Here is a 19,242-nt window from a genome sequence, read left to right as displayed (position 1 = left end):
TCTTATGAATGGGTTTTAATGTGTGTTGTGGAATTTACATATAATGTTCATGATTAAAGAATTGCCAAAATGATCAATGCATAATAAATGCACTGAATTATCCCAAAGGTCATTCTCATTAAGAACTGAAAACACAGTTCATACAAAAACATTATGTTGGACTACTTTTGAAGCACAAAAATTTACTCTTTTTTTTTTAATATCCCAAAGCAGAACCCCTTCCTCTAATATCCTAAAACTTCTATGAAAAATACGGAGTACTGTAGTCCGAAATCTTAAAAATTCTTCTGCCATCATATTTTGAGGTATTTAAATTTGTTAATATAAAAAATCATCAATGTAACATCCGAGGCTCAACAAAATTGGCCGTGCAGCCTGATAGATAAAAAATCTTTGTGAACTTTCAAGATCTCTCCATTCAGTGAGACAAACTTTCCTAGCACCACATAACTTTGGCATCTGTTTAAAAATACACACCTTTTACATCCATATGCTTTGTTTGCTCATGCCAGTGAAGAACAGATAAAAGGTAAAGTTCTAAAAATATATCTTGGTTCCCATCAACCTTGTGACCACATGACAAATACTGGTATAAACGTATAACACACATACTAATTATGCCAGAACATTTCATGAGTGCAGGCATGTCAATTTCATTAAACCAATTACATACCTTTCATAATATCAATCATTCACAAACAAAAAGAAGAGAGAGAGAGGTGAAGTGATCATTTATACAAATGGTTCTATATAAATATCCAGTTTGAAATTACCTTTTTCATTCAGGGCATTCATTATTGTTGGTTTTTTACAGTTAAAAACAATTTCAATATAATGCTGTTTATAAATATACATATTTGAAGCACTTACTGTATTAAAAGCAGACTTTGTAAAATATGCACATACCCATTTCGAGTTCACAGACACCACAAGATACATGTATTCATAACCTAAAATATTTTGATTAACATGATTTAAGAGAAGGTCAAATATAAAAGTACTTTCATATCTGATCATATTGAACACATTTGAGGTTAGAGTTACCATACAGCAAGTAAAATGCACTTAAAATATAGTTACATGCATGCATCCATTTTGTGATACAGGTGGATGTTATTATCATAATCAAGCATCCCTAAATCTCAATCTGTTCAACACCACACATGTTGTTTTAACTAAATTTTGTTAAAAGCCATTTTAAAAATCAAAACAATGACCCAAAGTACTTTTCCGTGGAACTATCCTCCCCCCCCAAAACTAACAACACCACAACAATGTGTGTGCAGTAACATGATTTTCTATAAATACATAAATGGCTGTTTAAAACCTACAAGCCTGCAACTCATGAAAACCAAATTCCACAAAATAAATAACCTGCAGAAATATACTTGCTGTCAATCTGCTTTAATACCATTTGTATTTTTGCCCCTTTCAGTCTTCAAGTTAAACATTGTTAACACTCTCCGCACACCTAGGGTCATCTTGTAAAACCAGTAAATATTGATGACATCAAGTATAAAACATGTAACCACAAGGACTAGCTGTATATGGCCCAGCCGTGTAAAGGGTTCTGTTCCATAAACACTGGAAACTTTGAGCCAGTATCGTGGCATAATGGCAATGCGAGAAAGAAAAAATGCCATTGTCATAGCAATACCATTGGCGACAAAAACAGGATTTGTTTTCTGATAGCCCAGTGTATCAAGAAACCACCTGAAAAAAAAAAAAAAGCATTACAGTATTATGTGTGAATTATTAAATAATAATGAAATGAAACTTCATATGTACATTGTATTTTTATATGAAAGCACAATGCCTTTCCCACCCCACAAAATGAATCCCCATTTTTAGTTTTACTTTCTGTTTCTAGTAATTAATAATGCCTCCCTTGAATTATAAATTGTAACAAGAATTGTTAAAACAAGAAATAATCATAAAGTACCTTTGATTAACAAAAGGTGTTGAGAATTCTGCAATCAATCTGTAGTTAGCAAAATAAGCCAAAACACCATATGTCTGAAATAAATAAATGATAATTTGGATGCATTCAAAACAAGTGGATGTGGGAAACATAATTTGATCCCAGGACAAGAATACAACAATTCAATTTTATTAAATGTCTTGCCTACCATAAACATATTTGATGTCACTGACAGCTACATCCATAAAATGTTCATCTCAATGCATGTTACAAAAAAAAAAAAAACCTCAACCCACAACCAAAAAAAAAATTCTATTTAAAAAATTCTAATTTTAAACAAATATATTTAATTTTTTATTTCTGTCACATGCATTGTGATGAATATCCAACTATAGACCCAGTTTCATTGATCTAGAACTTTTTACATGTATTGGAACATAGAAACAACTACAAAACAAGATTCATCAATCTAGGACTAATAGTTTGTGAAAAATGGAGTTAAGAAAGAAGTGTTTTATTTAACGACGCACTCAACACATTTTATTTACGGTTATATGGCGTCAGACATATGGTTAAGGACCGCACAGATTTTTTTAGAGGAAACCCGCTGTCGCCACATAGGCTACTCTTTTATGACAGGCAGCAAGGGATCTTTTATTTGCTCTTCCCACAGGCAGGATAGCACAAACCATGGCCTTTGTTGAACCAGTTATGGATCACTGGTCGGTGCAAGTGGTTTACACCTACCCATTGAGCCTTGCGGAGCACTCACTCAGGGGTTGGAGTCAGTATCTGGATTAAAAATTCCATGCCTCGACTGGGATCCGAACCCAGTACCTACCAGCCTGTAGACCGATGGCCTGCCATGACGCCTCCGAGGCCGGTAAAATGGAGTTAAATACAAAACTTTGACATTAAGCTAAATGCAAAAGTATTTAATTAAAAATGTTCGATTCATTATTTTTTATTTTTTTGCACATGTATTGTGATGAACTATAAACTAAGTTCCATTGGCCGTAGACTTATAATTCGAAACTTTTAAAGTTTAATGCAAAAACTAATGCCATCGGAAATTGTAATACCTACAGTATATCATAATGGAGAGACAACAACTACCCGGTATATTTTCACTAGTCGTGAAGGTAATTAAGAGATCACTTGTCTCTAGTTTTTTTTCCAAGAAGTGATATCAGCTAACAGATTGACGATCATCCAACCTACCCATCAGATATTACCTCTTGAAGATATATAACCCCCACCCCACCACCAAAAATGCTGATCTTCATTGTAAAAAAAACAACATTTTAATTTTGTTTGAAGTGTTTGTTTTTTGTATATGAAATATATTATAGATATATCTCATCTTCTTTTTTAAACTAAGTGGTGGAGTTTGGGTGGGTGTGGGGTTGGGGCTGGTATTTGCAATGTATATATGTTTTCAGTTAAATATCTAAAATATCATGCTAATGTTAAGTCTCCTCTTATTATTACCAACAACTGCAGCAGTACACATTAAAACAATATTTCAAAACAGTCCAGTAGCTTACCATAACATAGTAGTAGGCGTACATGGATGCACCATGGTGAAAAATGTAAAATATTTCTCCAATTTCTTTGTAATGTATGGACAATATAATCAAATCTGAAAATAAAAATTTCACTTTCATCAGATACCGGTACGTTCAAAATTGCAAACAAGGATATAAATATTTTTTAGAATAATAAAGATATATTTATAACATCTATATACACGTTATTTGATTTTTCAGCCTCAGTATAAATAAGTTAACTTTTTTAAGATACTTTCACATTTTCAATTTAAGTGATCAAATTTTAATATAAAAATCGATATTGAAAAGCTCAAAATGTCCATAATATCTCTATTAGTTTGTGACGACTGCCCTAGAGAATCACTGTACCAAGTTTCAGAATTATCCGATCAAAACTACAGGAGAAGACAGACTTTCAAATTTTTATAGAAAGTTTAAAAACATTTAATAAATATTATAACATTCAAAACTGTTCAAAATATCTCAAAATTAGTTTCCGAAAACTACCCCTGAAAATACATATATTACGTTTCAAAACTATCCAATCAAAACTCTATAAAAAGATTTAATTTTCAATGCTACATTTCTATTTAATGTTTAAATTTAATAATTCACAAATTCAAAGTTTAAAAAATAGTTCTAGGATAGACAATTTTCAATTTCAATTATAATTTTTTTAATACACATTCAGAATTTCTCTATTAATTTGTGCAGGGTGCCCAATAGGATCATTGTACCAAGTTTCAGAACAATTCAATTAAAACTGTAAGTGAAGACGGATGTCAAAGGAAAAATTGACCAAAGGATGGATGGACGGATGTCGGCCGAGGGGAAAGTTTTTTTTTTCCCCATTATATTTTCTGGGGGAGCATGACTCAATCCCCCCCCATAATCTGTGCTTGCCAGTCTAGAACATCCTGTACAATTCCTATACATGCACCTGAACTGCATATAGAGAGTATTGTTGTGCCAGCTGTAGCATATAAAAAGTATTGTGATGTCAGCTGTGTAAAATTTATTATTTCAGCATTGAACTGATTGCTTAGAATCTGTGTGCATGTGACGTGTTGTTTCAACTAACAGAGATACTTATTAGTAACATATAACATACAGATAGGTGTAATCAAACCCATTTATAGTCGGTGTATTAAAAGACAGGAATAGTTACGTATGGCTGGTTTTTGTAGGTTTTGCTTGCTCTGATCAGAACTCGAGTGTAATGCTAGTTTCAGACTGTCAATTGTTATTACAAAGTTATTTTACTTGACTTAAGACAGGTGTACTTAGATTAACAACTAATGGGCTATACAATGAGAATCAAGTTGTAAGAGTGCTCAGATTAGCAACTGGACAGTCGTAGAAGTCGTGAAAGCAAAACGTTGCCTAACTTTGTGCTGGCAGTTGGTAGTCGAAGCCTAGCATAAGACCCAACAACTTAACTGTTGACCAGTTATCACAAGGTGATAACTTACAATGAATCAAGTTTTTTGTAATGTTTCCATTTACTGAATGACATAGTAATACAATAATGCAATAAAGTTAAAAAAACAACCCCAAAACACCTTTCTTGATCTACAGTAATGTATTTAGCACTTACCAGCAGTCATATAGCCAACCACAACAGCACAGCTTGTTCGAACCATGGGAGCATTACACCTTAAAACAAAATACAAGGAAAGCTATTATTATGCAAGATGTACAAGACAAATGATATATACAGAACCACAAAACTACCCTTAGCATCAGTTTATACAGTAATCATCACAGGTTTTGTATACCTGAGCCTCATGATGGCCATCGTCCCAGGGTTTTTTCCATCCATGTTTCTAGACTCTGCTAATCAGCATCATTCCACAAAGGCTATGGGTTTTTTTAATTCCCAACTTTGAAGACAAAAACTTTAATAGTTTTATCACACAAACATATATTATATACAGTGAAACTTCATTATCTTGATGTTCAAGGGACTTGAACCTCTGAAATTTTTAAATTTAAATAAGACATTTATGGGTTAGGGCCTATGCAAAAACAAAATCATGTAACCCATTTCATTTTTGTGTATCCCTTCATGACTATGTAAATGACATAAAAAATGTAATGCACAAAAACAAACTGGGTTATGCAACATTTGTGCAAATAAAATCATCATTCTTGCAATTTCAGAGGCCTGGGAACTAAACCAAAAAGCTTGAGATAATGGAAAAAAAAAAAAAAAAAAAAAATTTTACCGACGCACTCAACACATTTTATTTACGATTATATAGCATCAGACATATGGTTAAGGACCACACAGATTTTGAGAGGAAACCCACTGTCGCCACTTCATGGGCTACTCTTTCTGATTAGCAGCAAGGGATCTTTTATTTGCACTTCCCACAGGCAGGATAGCACAAACCATGGCTTTGTTGAACCAGTTATGGATTACTGGTCGGTGCAAGTGGTATACACCTACCTATTGAGCCTTGCAGAGCACTCACTCAGGGTTTGGAGATGGTATCTGGATTAAAAATCCCATGCCTCGACTGGGATCTGAACCCAGTACCTACCAGCCTGTTGACCGATGGCCTAACCACGACGCCACCTAGGCCGGTTTGAGATAATGGTGATTCAAGATAAACATAGTAATTTTTTAGAAAAAAAACCCCCAATGTCATTTGACAATCTTTTAACACTGAATATTCTGAGCTTACAAGATAAGAGGTTTAGATGATCAGGGCTCGAACTTAAGAATCTGTCTCCAACAGTGAAATGGCCCACTGACGGCAATTTTGAGTCTGCCTATGGCAATTTTTAAAAAGTGACATTTGCAGCAAATACACACGATTAAAGGGTTATTTTGCTGTATGTAGACATATTTCAAATCTTTTAAATATTGGCAGAAAATGTACACCAGGTGTATACACGTTGAGGAGCTTTACTGATAGCACAAAAGTGCCGATGGTGATGATCTCTACCTTTAGCAATTAATATCTCAACGGCGGCAATTGCCGTTGGCGCCGTCATTAAATTCGAGCCCTGGATAATGTTTTACCATATTAATAACTTTTTAAAACATTATTCCAGCATGTTATTTAACATATCAGCTAAACAAAGAGTAAAATATAAATAGTACATGTATTAATATAATATTATTTCAAAACTATGTTCATGTCTTTGAACCAAAAATTCCTATCTGAATATAAAAAGCCACAATTTATAATTTTATTATGAAGAGAATATATTTAGAAAATTCCAATACTAGCATGGTCATAAATATAACAGTTAACTTTTCTGTAATACTACAGCAGCACTTACTTTTTTTTTTTAATTAGCGGTATATTTAAGCATAAAACTAGAAGGAAGAAAGAAATGATCTATTTAACAATGCACAGATATTTATTACGGTTAAATGGTGTCGGACATATTTAGTGTAGTTTTAAAACAAATAACGGCCATAGACCTTTCCAGTCAGGTCAGGTTTTCAAATGCAGTCCATGCTGTTCTAAGATATACCGGTCATTAGAGAACAAAAGAAACCCCATAACAATTCTGACAATTGGCTAAACACCACCATTCCACCATTGTTAAGTTCAACTATGTTTTGCCAATAGTTTTTCACAAAAGTTTTGTTTTAATAAAAATCAATATATAAAGTTTGTTAGCTTGCAAATTTAAAGTAACTTATATAAGGTAAATAAACGTATACTGAATAAATATAAGCAAATACATGCCAAAAATGTGTTGTATCCTTAAAGCTCATATTGAGCAGCCAAATGGCATCAGCAAGTTCCTTTTCTCATTTGTTATACTATCTGGCTATAATATTTTGATTCTTAATATTTTAAAATACCACAATTTATGCACTAACTAACCCCAGCCATTAATTGAACACGTTTGTTTTGTTTTTTTAAAGTCGTGAAATAATCCATTATTTATTTGGTAATTATACATGGAATTTGGTCTCCTCCATATAGCTAATTTTGGCAAATATTTTAACTATTTCTACCACTCTTAATAATAATCCTTTAAAACTTTTTAAAATAGGAAGTGTATACCCAGATGGACATAATGTTATATATAATTAGTACATATTCTGGACTAGTACTACTACTAGTAGTAATATTAATATTATTACACATGTACTGTAAATCAGGAAATGTTGTTGATCATAAAATTTTAGCGAATTTAGCGAGGCCATACAAGACACTAACATTTCATGGGACATACTTAAATTTAAAGAGACGTACTGTTCTAAAAAAAAGAAAGAAAAAAAGTGCAATCAATGATTAACTGAACACACAACATGCTATTGATTAAAACACAAGCCACAAGAACAGCAAACAACCATAGTGAGTTAGCATGCACACTACTGTAATTTTGTTGTAAGTTGTATAATGTCAAAATAGATAGTATTTAAGTTGATCTTACAACTTAAACTTATTTTTATTTATTTTTTGTATCTAATATGATGGCCTCACTAAAGTTTTATTTAACTAATATGTCACTAATTTGGATGTCACTAAATTTTAAGATCGTTCATATTTTATGATGTACAGTATTGTTAGTAATTATTCTCAATATGTTGATACATGTATTATATTTCTAGTAAATACTTATTATAAAATATGTTGCCTGATTTTTTTTCTATTCCAGAACTTCTGTGGGGAAAAACATATATAAAAATTATTCTATCTTGAGATGATATTTGATCATTATAAACAAAAACATTGTATACTCTGCAGATGTCTGCCAAAATGGATCAAGAATTCAATGGAAGTAAATGTTTCATCTACCATAAACATATTTGATGCAGGGCTCGAACTTAATAATTTGTATCCCACAGCAATTTTTAAAAGAATTGCAATGGGTGAAACAGTTCTCCTACGACAATTTTGAACCTGCCTATGGCAAAAAACATTTATAGTGACATTTGCAGCAAATAAACCTGACTGAAAGGCTATCTTATTATATGTAGACATCTTTTAAATGTGCAAATATTAAATATTGGCAGATGATGTACACCAGGCTCCGTATTCATAAACGTACTTAAGTCAATGTATGATACCTAAATACATACTTAAAGTACATAGATAAGTATCATACATTGACGTAAGTATGTTTATGAATATGGAGCCAGGTGTATACATTTCGCCATTGTTGAGGAGCTTTATCGACGGCACAAAAGTGCCATCAGTGATGCTCTCTGCCTACAGCAATTTATATCTCAACAACGGCAATTGCCATTCCGTGCCGTCGTTAAGTTCGAGCCCTGTGATGTCGCTGTCAGTTGCATACATGTTCATAATGCATGATTAAAATACAAAAATACAACACAAAATTATAAAAAAAAAAAAACCCACTTAAACTTTAAAAAAGATTCAACAAAAAACATTCAATTAAGTTTTTAAAATTTAATTAATTTAAAAAATAAAATTAAATGCACTGTGATGAATGTCTATAAGTGAAACTATAATCCAAGTTTCACTGATCTAAGGTCGACGACAGTCATTCTTCGCACCCTTGTTTTGGATTTGTAAACAATAAATAAAACATATCCAATGGTAATTTTTTTATACGATTTATTTAACAAAAGATCCTTTTTATTTGTTTTATCTTTTAAAATTTAAACTTAATATTTTTTCCAGAATAATATGAAATAAAAACATACCAACCTGTAAATGGCACTGTCAGCTGGTTATACAATTTTGACAGAGGTCAAGGTTATAGTAGACCAGTTTTTATTTTATTTTAATGTGGGGAAACATTGTAATAATAGTTAATACAGCTAATTTTTAATTTGAATGACGTCACTTTACATCTTACAATAACACTAAACTGGTACCGTCGTCGACTTTAGAAACTACAGTTTGTGAGAAATGGAGCCAATTGTGAAACTAACATTGAACTAAATGTAAAAGTTGATGTCATAGAGAACTCATACATGTATCTACATCTCTCCTTTTTGCTTCAAGCGAGACAATAACATGAATGGTGTCATTTACATTCAGTCGTAATATACTTCAAAACAATATACAAAAACTGTATGAGTAGATCAGTACACATTTCTAATAGAACAGGATCACCAGTTGTAGTCTCAATAATGAACATGCTTCAGTTTTTTAAAATGTACTCACCAGATTGGATCTTCACTGATTCCATTATCATACATCAAAGAGTACATACACATGCAGCTTACAATGGCAGAATGAACAGTAGAGTTGACTCTGTAACAAAATGGAAATTGTTTATAACATTTCCTTTTTGTTAAAGGGACTGTCCAGAGTTTACTGCCACTTTTAACAGACTTTTTAATGACTATAAATGCATATGAAATATATATTTCTGCATAAGATATCAGTGGCTATATATTAAATGTGTTTCTGATCACCCTAGAGTTTCCCACTATATATTTTTTCATATGTATGAAATTAATGGGAGATGAAATCCAGTTTGGGCTACTTAGAAACATTAGGACAATTAAAAAATACACTGAATATATACAGACACTAATATCTGAAAACAAGAATCTGTATCTAGTGTGTAATTTTAGTCGTTACAAAATTGTATTAGTCAGAACCATCTTACACAGGGCAGTCCCTTTAACATGACCAAAAATGTTAATCAGAGGCCTAATTCACAAAGCTCTCTCAAGAAACATCACATCGTCACAGTGCATGGCTTTCTGCACTGCACTGTGAGAGCACAAAGGTGCAAGAGTTTGATGAATCAGGCCCCAAATAAATATAGCACTAACAAAGAATATAACCTTTAAACCAAAACTTGCCAAAATATTTCATATGTCACTAATACTGTGAAACTCCTCTAAACCGGATACCCTCGGGACCAAGTAAAAAAGTCCAGTTTTAAGAGGTATCTGGTTTAGAGAGGTTTCTTTCTGTACAGATATTTAAAAAGGGACCATGAAAAATGTCCGGTTTTGAGGGGATTCCGGTTTATAGAGGGTGCGGTTTTGAGAGGTTTCACTGTAGTAACAACCAAAGCCCCATCCGCACCAACTTAACTTGATCAAACATTGCTTTACTTGTTTATGTGTACACGAACATGCACAAAAGTATTTTGCTTCTGCTTTGTATCTTTGTCATGATTTTTTACTTAACATTTTGATTACTATAAAATTTTTGCACACAGGTGTAGTCAGCAGGGAACATTTTGTACAATATGGCATTGCGATTTGCTATGCAAGTTTTAGAGATCGCTACACTGTAAACAGTAACCGCTAATCAATTTTCAGTTGACCAGAATATTGAACTGACCTGAAACCTTTTTCACTACGTATCATTGTACACACAATATTAGTTGTAATTCACATTAAAATGCGTAGTGATTCAATTACAACCCTATACTGCTGTTTGGTAGTAATGCTAATACGAATAAACATTATCCACATTTAGGAATTTTTTTTTTTAATTCAGGCAAAAATGAGGGGGAAAAAGGAACTGTGATTTGTGGGAACATGGTCCCCACACTGCCCCCCACCCCCCAGCTATGCCAGTGATTCTGAAAATTCCGAGGGTAGGCACCCCTATCACCCTCCCCCTAGATTTACACCTGTACATGCACCCACTTATACACCATATATCAACAAACACATTTTTTTTCTAGTATTCCAGTAGGGTAAAATATTAATTTTGCCACACACTAGTTGATCAGGTCTTTATATAAAATCTGCATGTTTATGTTTCAAAGAAAGAAATGTTTTATTTAATGACGCACTCAACACATTTTATTTACGGTTATATGGCGTCAGACATATGGTTAAGGACCACACTCCATGGGCTCTTCTTTTCGATTAGCAGCAAGGGTTCTTTTATATGCACCATCCCACAGACAGGGTAGTACATACCATGGCCTTTGATATACCAGTCGTGGTGCACTGGCCGGAACGAGAAATAGCCCAATGGGCCCATTGATGGGGACTGATCCCAGACTGACCGTGCATCAAGCTTTACCACTGGGCTACGTCCTGCCCCTGTTTATGTTTCAAATGAGGGGTACTGTTTATTCTAGAAACAAACAACTATGTTTCGCACCTCTCAAAACAATATAATTAATGTCAGAATATCTTTTGTTTACAAAATCTCAGAAGAGACATGATAATAGGTACTGAAATAGGCCAGTTCATAGCACTGTTTAACAAGGCTGATTGTTGTACATATTATCAAAACAAAATTTTAAATTTTAAATTTAAAAACGGCATATATCCTGTACACCCTGACCTGTAAGTCAAACAAAAGACATTATTTGTTACCTGGTATTCCAGTCAATCTGTTTCTCTGGCTTGAGTGACTTGTAGCCCTCACAAGTGATGGACGAAAGCGTGGGACTGACATACTTGTACAGAGACAGAAAGAACACACAGCTTGCTGCGGCCACTGGGTAATACGTCCCTTCAAATACAACAAGCTCAATTTTCCTCCCCATCACGGACACACTAACACATTATATACTGAAAGTAAAGAAAACATTTTAAAAAATAAAAAGCTACACAACAATATGAAAGAATTCAACAAAATTTGCATATACTGAAAGATGAAACACATAAACGATTAGCACTGATGATGGAAATATGTTAGATCCATGACAATAGGGCACACAAACAAAAGCTTCCAATTTTCTGGAGTTGGTATCTTGAAGAGTTTACCTAATGATATTAAAAAATTTACTACTTTAAATATATTTAAGAAAGAAAACCCCCAACAATTTCAAGCACTTCTTTAAAACATAATTACTCTACTGTTTATTATGTTTTAACATCTTTCATGGTTATGTATACATATAATTATTATATTTTACATAAATGTATGTTTTGGGGGTTTTGTTTTAGATATTATTGTTGTAATTATTGAGGCCTCAAGGGAGAATAGTCTATTACTAATTAAGCTACCTTCTATAAATAAAGATTTTATTATTATTATTATTATTATTATTATTATTACAAAACACAAAACTACTACAAAAAACAAAAACAATACATGTATTTGATTTGATAATGCACAATATGAAAAGACAAAGTATAACACTACAAAAAGACAAGATATCCACATATACCTGTGATCAATCTGGAAAACAGTGGGTTACTGACAAAGACACAAACACACACAAACATAGTCCATAATCTCTGTGAGATAAACTGCTAGTATGGGTATAGGAAATTAATTGTGTCATATACTACTCAAAACAGGTTAAGAGTTTAGGAATGTATTTTACTTTGACAACAAAAAACTATTCTAATAACCATTTTTGACCTATAAATGAAATAAAACTGGAACAAAGATTAATCTGTTATGCAAATTATCTTCATAATATGCAACTAAATATATGGATATTGTTTTTTGGTTGTAGTTTTTTTTAAATGTCAGATTGACACACTAAAGAGGTGTAATCAAAGTGATTGCATTGTACGAATAACATGTTATCTGCACTTTATGACCACCATTATGGATTACATGTGCAGTGTATGTAGTCCTTTTTGGACCGGCCTCGGTGGCGTCGTGGCAGGCCATCGGTTTACAGGCTGGTAGGTACTGGGTTCGGATCCCAGTCGAGGCATGGGATTTTTAATCCAGATACCGACTCCAAACCCTGAGTGAGTGCTCCGCAAGGCTCAATGGGTAGGTGTAAACCACTTGCACCGACCAGTGATCCATAACTGGTTCAACAAAGGCCATGGTTTGTGCTATCCTGCCTGTGGGAAGCGCAAATAAAAGATCACTTGCTGCCAATCGGAAGAGTAGCCCATGTAGTGGCGACAGCGGGTTTCCTCTCAAAATCTGTGTGGTCCTGAACCATATGTCTGACGCCATATAACCGTAAATAAAACGTGTTGAGTGCGTCGTTAAATAAAACACTTCTTTCTTTCTTTCTTTCCTTTTTGGCATATAAAGCCAATGCTCGAACTTAAGAATATTACCTAAGACACTCTCTTTTTAAATTGACATAGGTAAAACAACCTTTTTTTAAAGTGACTTTTGCAGCAAATAAACATGACTAAAATGTTAATTTGCTGTATGTAGACATATTCGAAATGTACAAATGTTAAATACTGGCAGTATGTACATTTTGCAGTCGTTGAGAAACTTTACTTACAGCAGTAAATTTTTATCCAGCACCATAAAAGTGCCATCAGTGATACTCCAAACCTATGGCAATTTATACCTCAACAATGGCAATTGCTGCTGTTAAGCTCTGCGTATCTGTACCATTCAGATATTTTACTTGTCTTAAATTGGTCCTGGAGCTGTTTTGCAAGATCACAATGCCTGACACCACCATGCCAGAGATTTCCTCACACAAAATAGTGTCCATCATATGGATTGGCCAGCATTCTCTCCAGATTTGTCATCTATTGAACATACCTGGGACAAATTGGGAAGACAAGTAAAAGACAGTCATAGGCAACCAGCAAAGGTTAAAAAAATTGGTACAATTCCTCCAAGCAGACTAGCAGCTATACCCAGCAGTTTTTTCAACATCTAATCAACAGCATGCGATGACACTGTGTTGATGGTCTACAAGCAAGAGGTGGTTTCAACTGTTATAGCAGTGTTGTGCTGGACTTTTGATTTTTTTTACTTCTGGCTACTCACAACTAGTCTAACATTTTCCTCACCTGTCTCCAGTACTGATTTTGCTTTGCATGCTTTTGGTAACCTGAACTGGCCAAAGATTATTGCTATTAATTTTGTACTTATCAACGTAACGGTACGGTAAATTTGACAGACATTAACTTATATGACACTTAACTTGTCTTGAGTAGTATACTATCAGCAATGGTGACCTTTCAAACATGGTTTTAGGTCTGTTGTTCCCTTATCATATTTATGCAACTATTATAGGTGTTATCAGCACAGTATCAGCCACCTGACAAAGCTTAGCTGCTGGTAACAACTACATGTGACCACCTTTCAAAATCTGGTCATACAGCTCTGTATTTGTAATGGTCAATTTAAGGGACGGGACGTAGCCCAGTGGTAAAGTGTTCGCTTGATGCGCAGTCGGTTTGGGATTGATCCCATCGGTGGGCCCATTGGGCTATTTCTCGTTCCAGCCAGTGCACCATGACTGATGTATCAAAGGTCGTGGTATGTTCTATCCTGTCTGTGGGATGGTACATGTAAAAGATCTCCTGCTACTAATGGAAAAATGTAACGGGTTTCCTCTCTAAGACTATATGTTAAAATTATCAAATTTTTGACACCCAATAGCTAATGATTACTAAATCAATGTGCTCCAGTGGTGTTGTTAATAAAAAAAGTTTTTGGTCAACTCAATTTAACAAAATCTGTTTCAACCACAGTCAAACCAATGTTAAACAAACTACAGCAGGGTTAAAACATAACAGTAAACTCTAAATCATGGGGGCTATTTAGCTTGTGATTCTGGTGTAGTTTAATTCCACAATGCTCTAAAATACATTAGAGCCAGTGAGACTCATAGGTCCTGTTTTTTTTTCTCACACTATACCAGACCTTCCCCCTCACCCCATGTGGTCTATTTCCTGCATGTCATATAATATATTTATTATTTTTAGTAGAACGTTGTTTTTTTACCTGCTCTTTTGAAAAATAACAGCAGTTCATAGTTTACTTCCTATTTAGAGCCCTGCTACAGGTCACAAGATTGATTATCCGTGATGGACTTGGGTGGTTTTTTTAACCATCCCAATCAGTGCCCCACTACTGGTATATCTGTACTGTTCTACCTGTCGGAAATTGAACATATAAAATATCTCATAAATATTTGGCGGCAGCAGGTTTTCTTTCTCTCAACTAAGAGTCAAACTAATTATACAATGTCATGTATGTTACACATCAAATTATCCTTACATTAAAATGTGCTGACGTGTAATTTAATCTTTATATGATGTTGAGTGTATCACCAAAGTACAAGTACATTTTTTTAATGCATGAGTTATAACATATTTTTAAGTAAAAGACATTTTTCCTGTTTATTTGATCCATGGGGAAACACTTTTATTTATTAAAATTAATTTCTTTTATGTTCTTGTTGTTAATTTTGGGAGCTGGTCAAAACATACTCAAACTCAAAAACACCCAACCAAAAAGTACCCAATTTTTGTTAAAACATATCCATATCAAAATGTACCCACCAAAACATACTCATATTTTGGTCAGTGAATCATGTTATTTTTAATGAAATTAATCTGACCATTCTATTGGCAGATGAGACTGGGATACATTGTTTATTGTTTTGAAGTCTTATTTATAAATTACATGTTTTATTTTCCACGTATATAAAGTGTATTAGGTATGCAAGACTCAAACTTAAGAATTTGTCTCCCACATCAATTTTAAACAGAATTCCTGTGTATAAATCAGCCCAATGACTGCAATTTTGAGACTGCCTATGGCTATTTTTTTTTTGCTGTATGTAGACATATTCTAAATGTGCAAGTGTTAAATGCTGACACATAATGTTCAGCAGGTGTATACATTTTGTCATTGTTAAGAAGCTTTACCTATGGCACAAAAGTCCCTATGGCAATTTATATTTCAATGACGGCAATTGTCGTTGGTGCAATCATAAAGTTCGAGCCCTAGGTATGCATAGAAGTGGTATTCAGTATGATGCTAGAATGCAATGTTACATAACTGTAATGTGCACAAAAATAATTGATACCTTTTTTAAAATATATATTTTATTATTTGCTCAAAAAGGTGCTCCCAAAACAAATACGTTGTCATGAAAGGTCGACATTGTGCAGTTTCAGTTTTAATTATTTTTTCAGTTTGGAAAAAAAAGACCAACTGAAAAGAGTTATACTGTTGATCAATCACATTAAACAAATATGGGAAAGGTGTTTACAGACTAGAAAGTAGAACGGTCTAAGAGTCATCCAGATCCACCAGCCAGGCACCATCATTAACACTGACTTGTGGAAGAGGATGCACTGACTGACTGCCGAAGATGAAATAATAATATCATTGGATGGACTGGTCACATGCTCCGGAAGCCATCATCAACTATCACCACCAGGCATGCTCCGACATGGAACCCACACGGCAAAAAAACAAGGAGGCCGCCCGAAGGGATCTCCAGGTGATCACCAAAAAGACAGGCTATATGTGGAGACAGCTGGAAACATGAGCCCAGGACAGAAGACTCTGGAGAGCTGTTGTCGATGGCCTATGCCCCAGGAGGGACAATGGGCGTAAGTAAGTAAGTAAGTAAGTTTACAGACTGGTTTTGTCAATTTGTAATATCAACAAGGCTGACCTATTTCATTTTTATATACAAGAAAACATGTGAATGATTTTTTAAGTTATGATATAATTATTGGTAATTCAAATAATTTTTTACTGCAACTGTAACAATATCTAGATGTCGATACTTGATTTTCATCTGGGGATTAACCATTAAAAACTAATTAAGCTTTAATTTGCATAAAAAACACTGACAACATCCTAAGTAAACTTATGCAAAATACAGAGTGTGCTGATACATCAGACACATAGTTTCCTTGGCTAACTGTGAACCGGTCTATTAATGTTTTACCATATTCAACTTCTATCGAAATCCATAATGGTCGTTATGAATCCATGATTGGTGATTATGTTCAGTTTCCTGAAATATTGCCTTTAGTGATATTAAACACTATATGTTCTAGATAAAAGTTAAAAAAAAAGAAGGGTAATCTTGTTCCAAGAATTCACACATTTTACAAGTAAATGGCTTTTTATCCAATAAAACTAATTAAAATGCACCAAAAAGAAAACATTATCTATTTGGATATGATGTAATAAGAATTATTGTTCACTCTCTACAAAACGCTGTTCAGGCGCCATGCTTTTTTTTTTATAAGCACTGTGTTTGAAATGTTTTTATTGATGCCAGTACTGTACCAATGGACTTTATTTGTATTGAATTAACAGTACCATAAACATACATATCTGCAGGTAGGTGACATTTGTATTGTTGTCATTTCGATTTCCCTTTGCAAAACAGTAGTTTAAAAAATTACAATATTCAAGAGTAAATAAACAGACTGGTTTTAGGGATAGCCCGGTTCTTTGTATTTGACTTGAGGTAGTTTAAATGTTTAAAGTTTGTGTTTAATGACACCACCAGACCACATTGATTTATTAATCATCATTAATCAAACATTTGGTAATTCTGACATAGTCTCAGAGTAGTCCAGAGAAAAAAGTATTGCCTTAATGTGTCCCGCAATAGTCTTAGAAAGGAAATGCGCTACATTTTTTTCATCAGTAGCAAGGGATCTTTTATATGCACCATTCCACAGACAGGATAACACATACCATGGCCTTTGATATACCATCGACGTCCCAAACTGCGTTCACCTAATGGCAAAAACACGAATATGATATTTACGGAAATACTATTCTAAATTTTCCAGCTACAATACGTAAAACAAAATAAATTGCAATCAAGTCACGTAAAAAATCAACAATGTGGACGTAAAACAAATCCATTCTAATAAATAAAAGTGAAACACCCTCAATTAAACAGGAAAGGGTTCGACGTTTCTAACTGTGTTCAGGCGCATGCGTTTGCAAAAAGTATTGTACTGCGCATGTGCGGTTCGTCATTTTCAATTTTTAAGGCAACTACACGAAAAAATATATGTTTCTTAATTATGTACAGTTGCCGAACACTTAATTTATTAATTTTTTTAAAGGAAAAATTCAATTTATCAAGCGTTCTGATCCGGTCCGCGTTTTATCAACACACATCGCTCACACTTGATGTCAATACTGATAGGCATTACGTTCATACCTGCGAATAGTTTGTAAAATATAATTTTTTTAATGAATTGATTCTAAATTAACACAATTTATATACTCAAAATTATTTACAACTGTTATGAATGGATTATGAATACTATTCACTACAACAGAGGCACAAAAATGTAGCATATCTTTTGCAGATCGAATATAATAATTGAAAACAAATTCTAACAACAGGGGTCTTAAAAATCGTAAAAATTAAATTCTTTGGCCTTGTTGATCTGGCACGTGTGAGGTCATGTAACACGCACTGAAAGTTAATTCATCTTTCTCCATTTTAAGTCAATTTCTACAAGTCATGTGCACCCGATATCGGTCAATTTTAATAAATAAATAAAAACGACTTAGTAAAATTAATGGTTTTAGGGGTTTATATTTAGATACTTACTTTTCTCAACTTTATTGTTTATAAAAATGTTCCTGAACTGTGAAGAAAAACCTCATAAATGAACGACATGCCGATGACAATAAATCGGATGTTGACTGCGTGAACCGTGCATGAGAAAACAAAGTGAACACAATTTGAAGCACAACGCAGTTAGGGACGTTGACGATACCAGTTGTTGACGATACCAGTTGTAGTGCACTGACTCAGTGACTGGAATGAGAAATAGTCCAATGAGCCTGATTTCAGGTAAGAGCTCTGCTTAGATGAAAGCATGCTAACAATTACCAACACCCATTTTAATGTTTTCAGTTACTATATTTATATTTATTAATATTCTTCGGGTCAAAACGACTCGGGAGAAGTTGTAACTGTTAAAAAGGGGGCGAAACAACTCAATATATCCACTGGGTCCAACAAAGAAACAGCTTGCAGTTGCAAGATTAAACTAACATTAGAGGAACGTGGTATATTTTGTCAAATTGTTAGTCAGAACAGTGAGATTAGTCCATTTAAGTGTTAAATCCGTAACTACCAAATAACTTACCAAACAAATAATTTTGACAGATTGTGTCAAAGCCACGTTTGTGCAGAATTTACAAAATTACAAAATAAAAC

The 19,242-nt window shown here is 33.7% G+C and overlaps 1 protein-coding gene across 1 annotated transcript; it reads right to left on the bottom strand.

The window, feature by feature from the left end:
• Positions 1-204: 204 nt before the first annotated feature.
• LOC121374093 (TLC domain-containing protein 4-B-like) lies at positions 205-19,212 on the bottom strand. Its single transcript, XM_041501013.1, has 7 exons — positions 19,172-19,212; positions 11,720-11,917; positions 9,585-9,674; positions 5,069-5,127; positions 3,469-3,563; positions 1,943-2,016; positions 205-1,713 (listed from the first exon to the last, which is right to left on the bottom strand). Exons 2-7 carry the CDS (start codon positions 11,890-11,892, stop codon positions 1,395-1,397), a joined length of 810 nt encoding a protein of 269 aa, XP_041356947.1. The 5' UTR covers positions 11,893-11,917; positions 19,172-19,212; the 3' UTR covers positions 205-1,394.
• Positions 19,213-19,242: the final 30 nt, after the last annotated feature.

The sequence above is a fragment of the Gigantopelta aegis genome, chromosome 6, assembly GCF_016097555.1.
Source record: "Gigantopelta aegis isolate Gae_Host chromosome 6, Gae_host_genome, whole genome shotgun sequence".
Lineage (NCBI taxonomy): Eukaryota > Metazoa > Mollusca > Gastropoda > Neomphalida > Peltospiridae > Gigantopelta > Gigantopelta aegis.
Note: the sequence above shows the minus strand (reverse complement) of the source record. Positions and strands in the feature narration are given on the sequence as shown.

What these genes read in the sequence shown, in the direction of transcription:
- LOC121374093 (XM_041501013.1), bottom strand. Translation starts at nt 11,892, where the DNA reads ATGGGGAGGAAAATTGAGCTTGTTGTATTTGAAGGGACGTATTACCCA. An exon ending in CAGATTGACTGGAATACCAG is followed by an intron (nt 9,675 to 11,719) that starts GTAACAAATAAT and finishes ATTTTGTTACAG; the next exon opens with AGTCAACTCTACTGTTCATT. An exon ending in ATCAGTGAAGATCCAATCTG is followed by an intron (nt 5,128 to 9,584) that starts GTGAGTACATTT and finishes TTTTGTTTTAAG; the next exon opens with GTGTAATGCTCCCATGGTTC.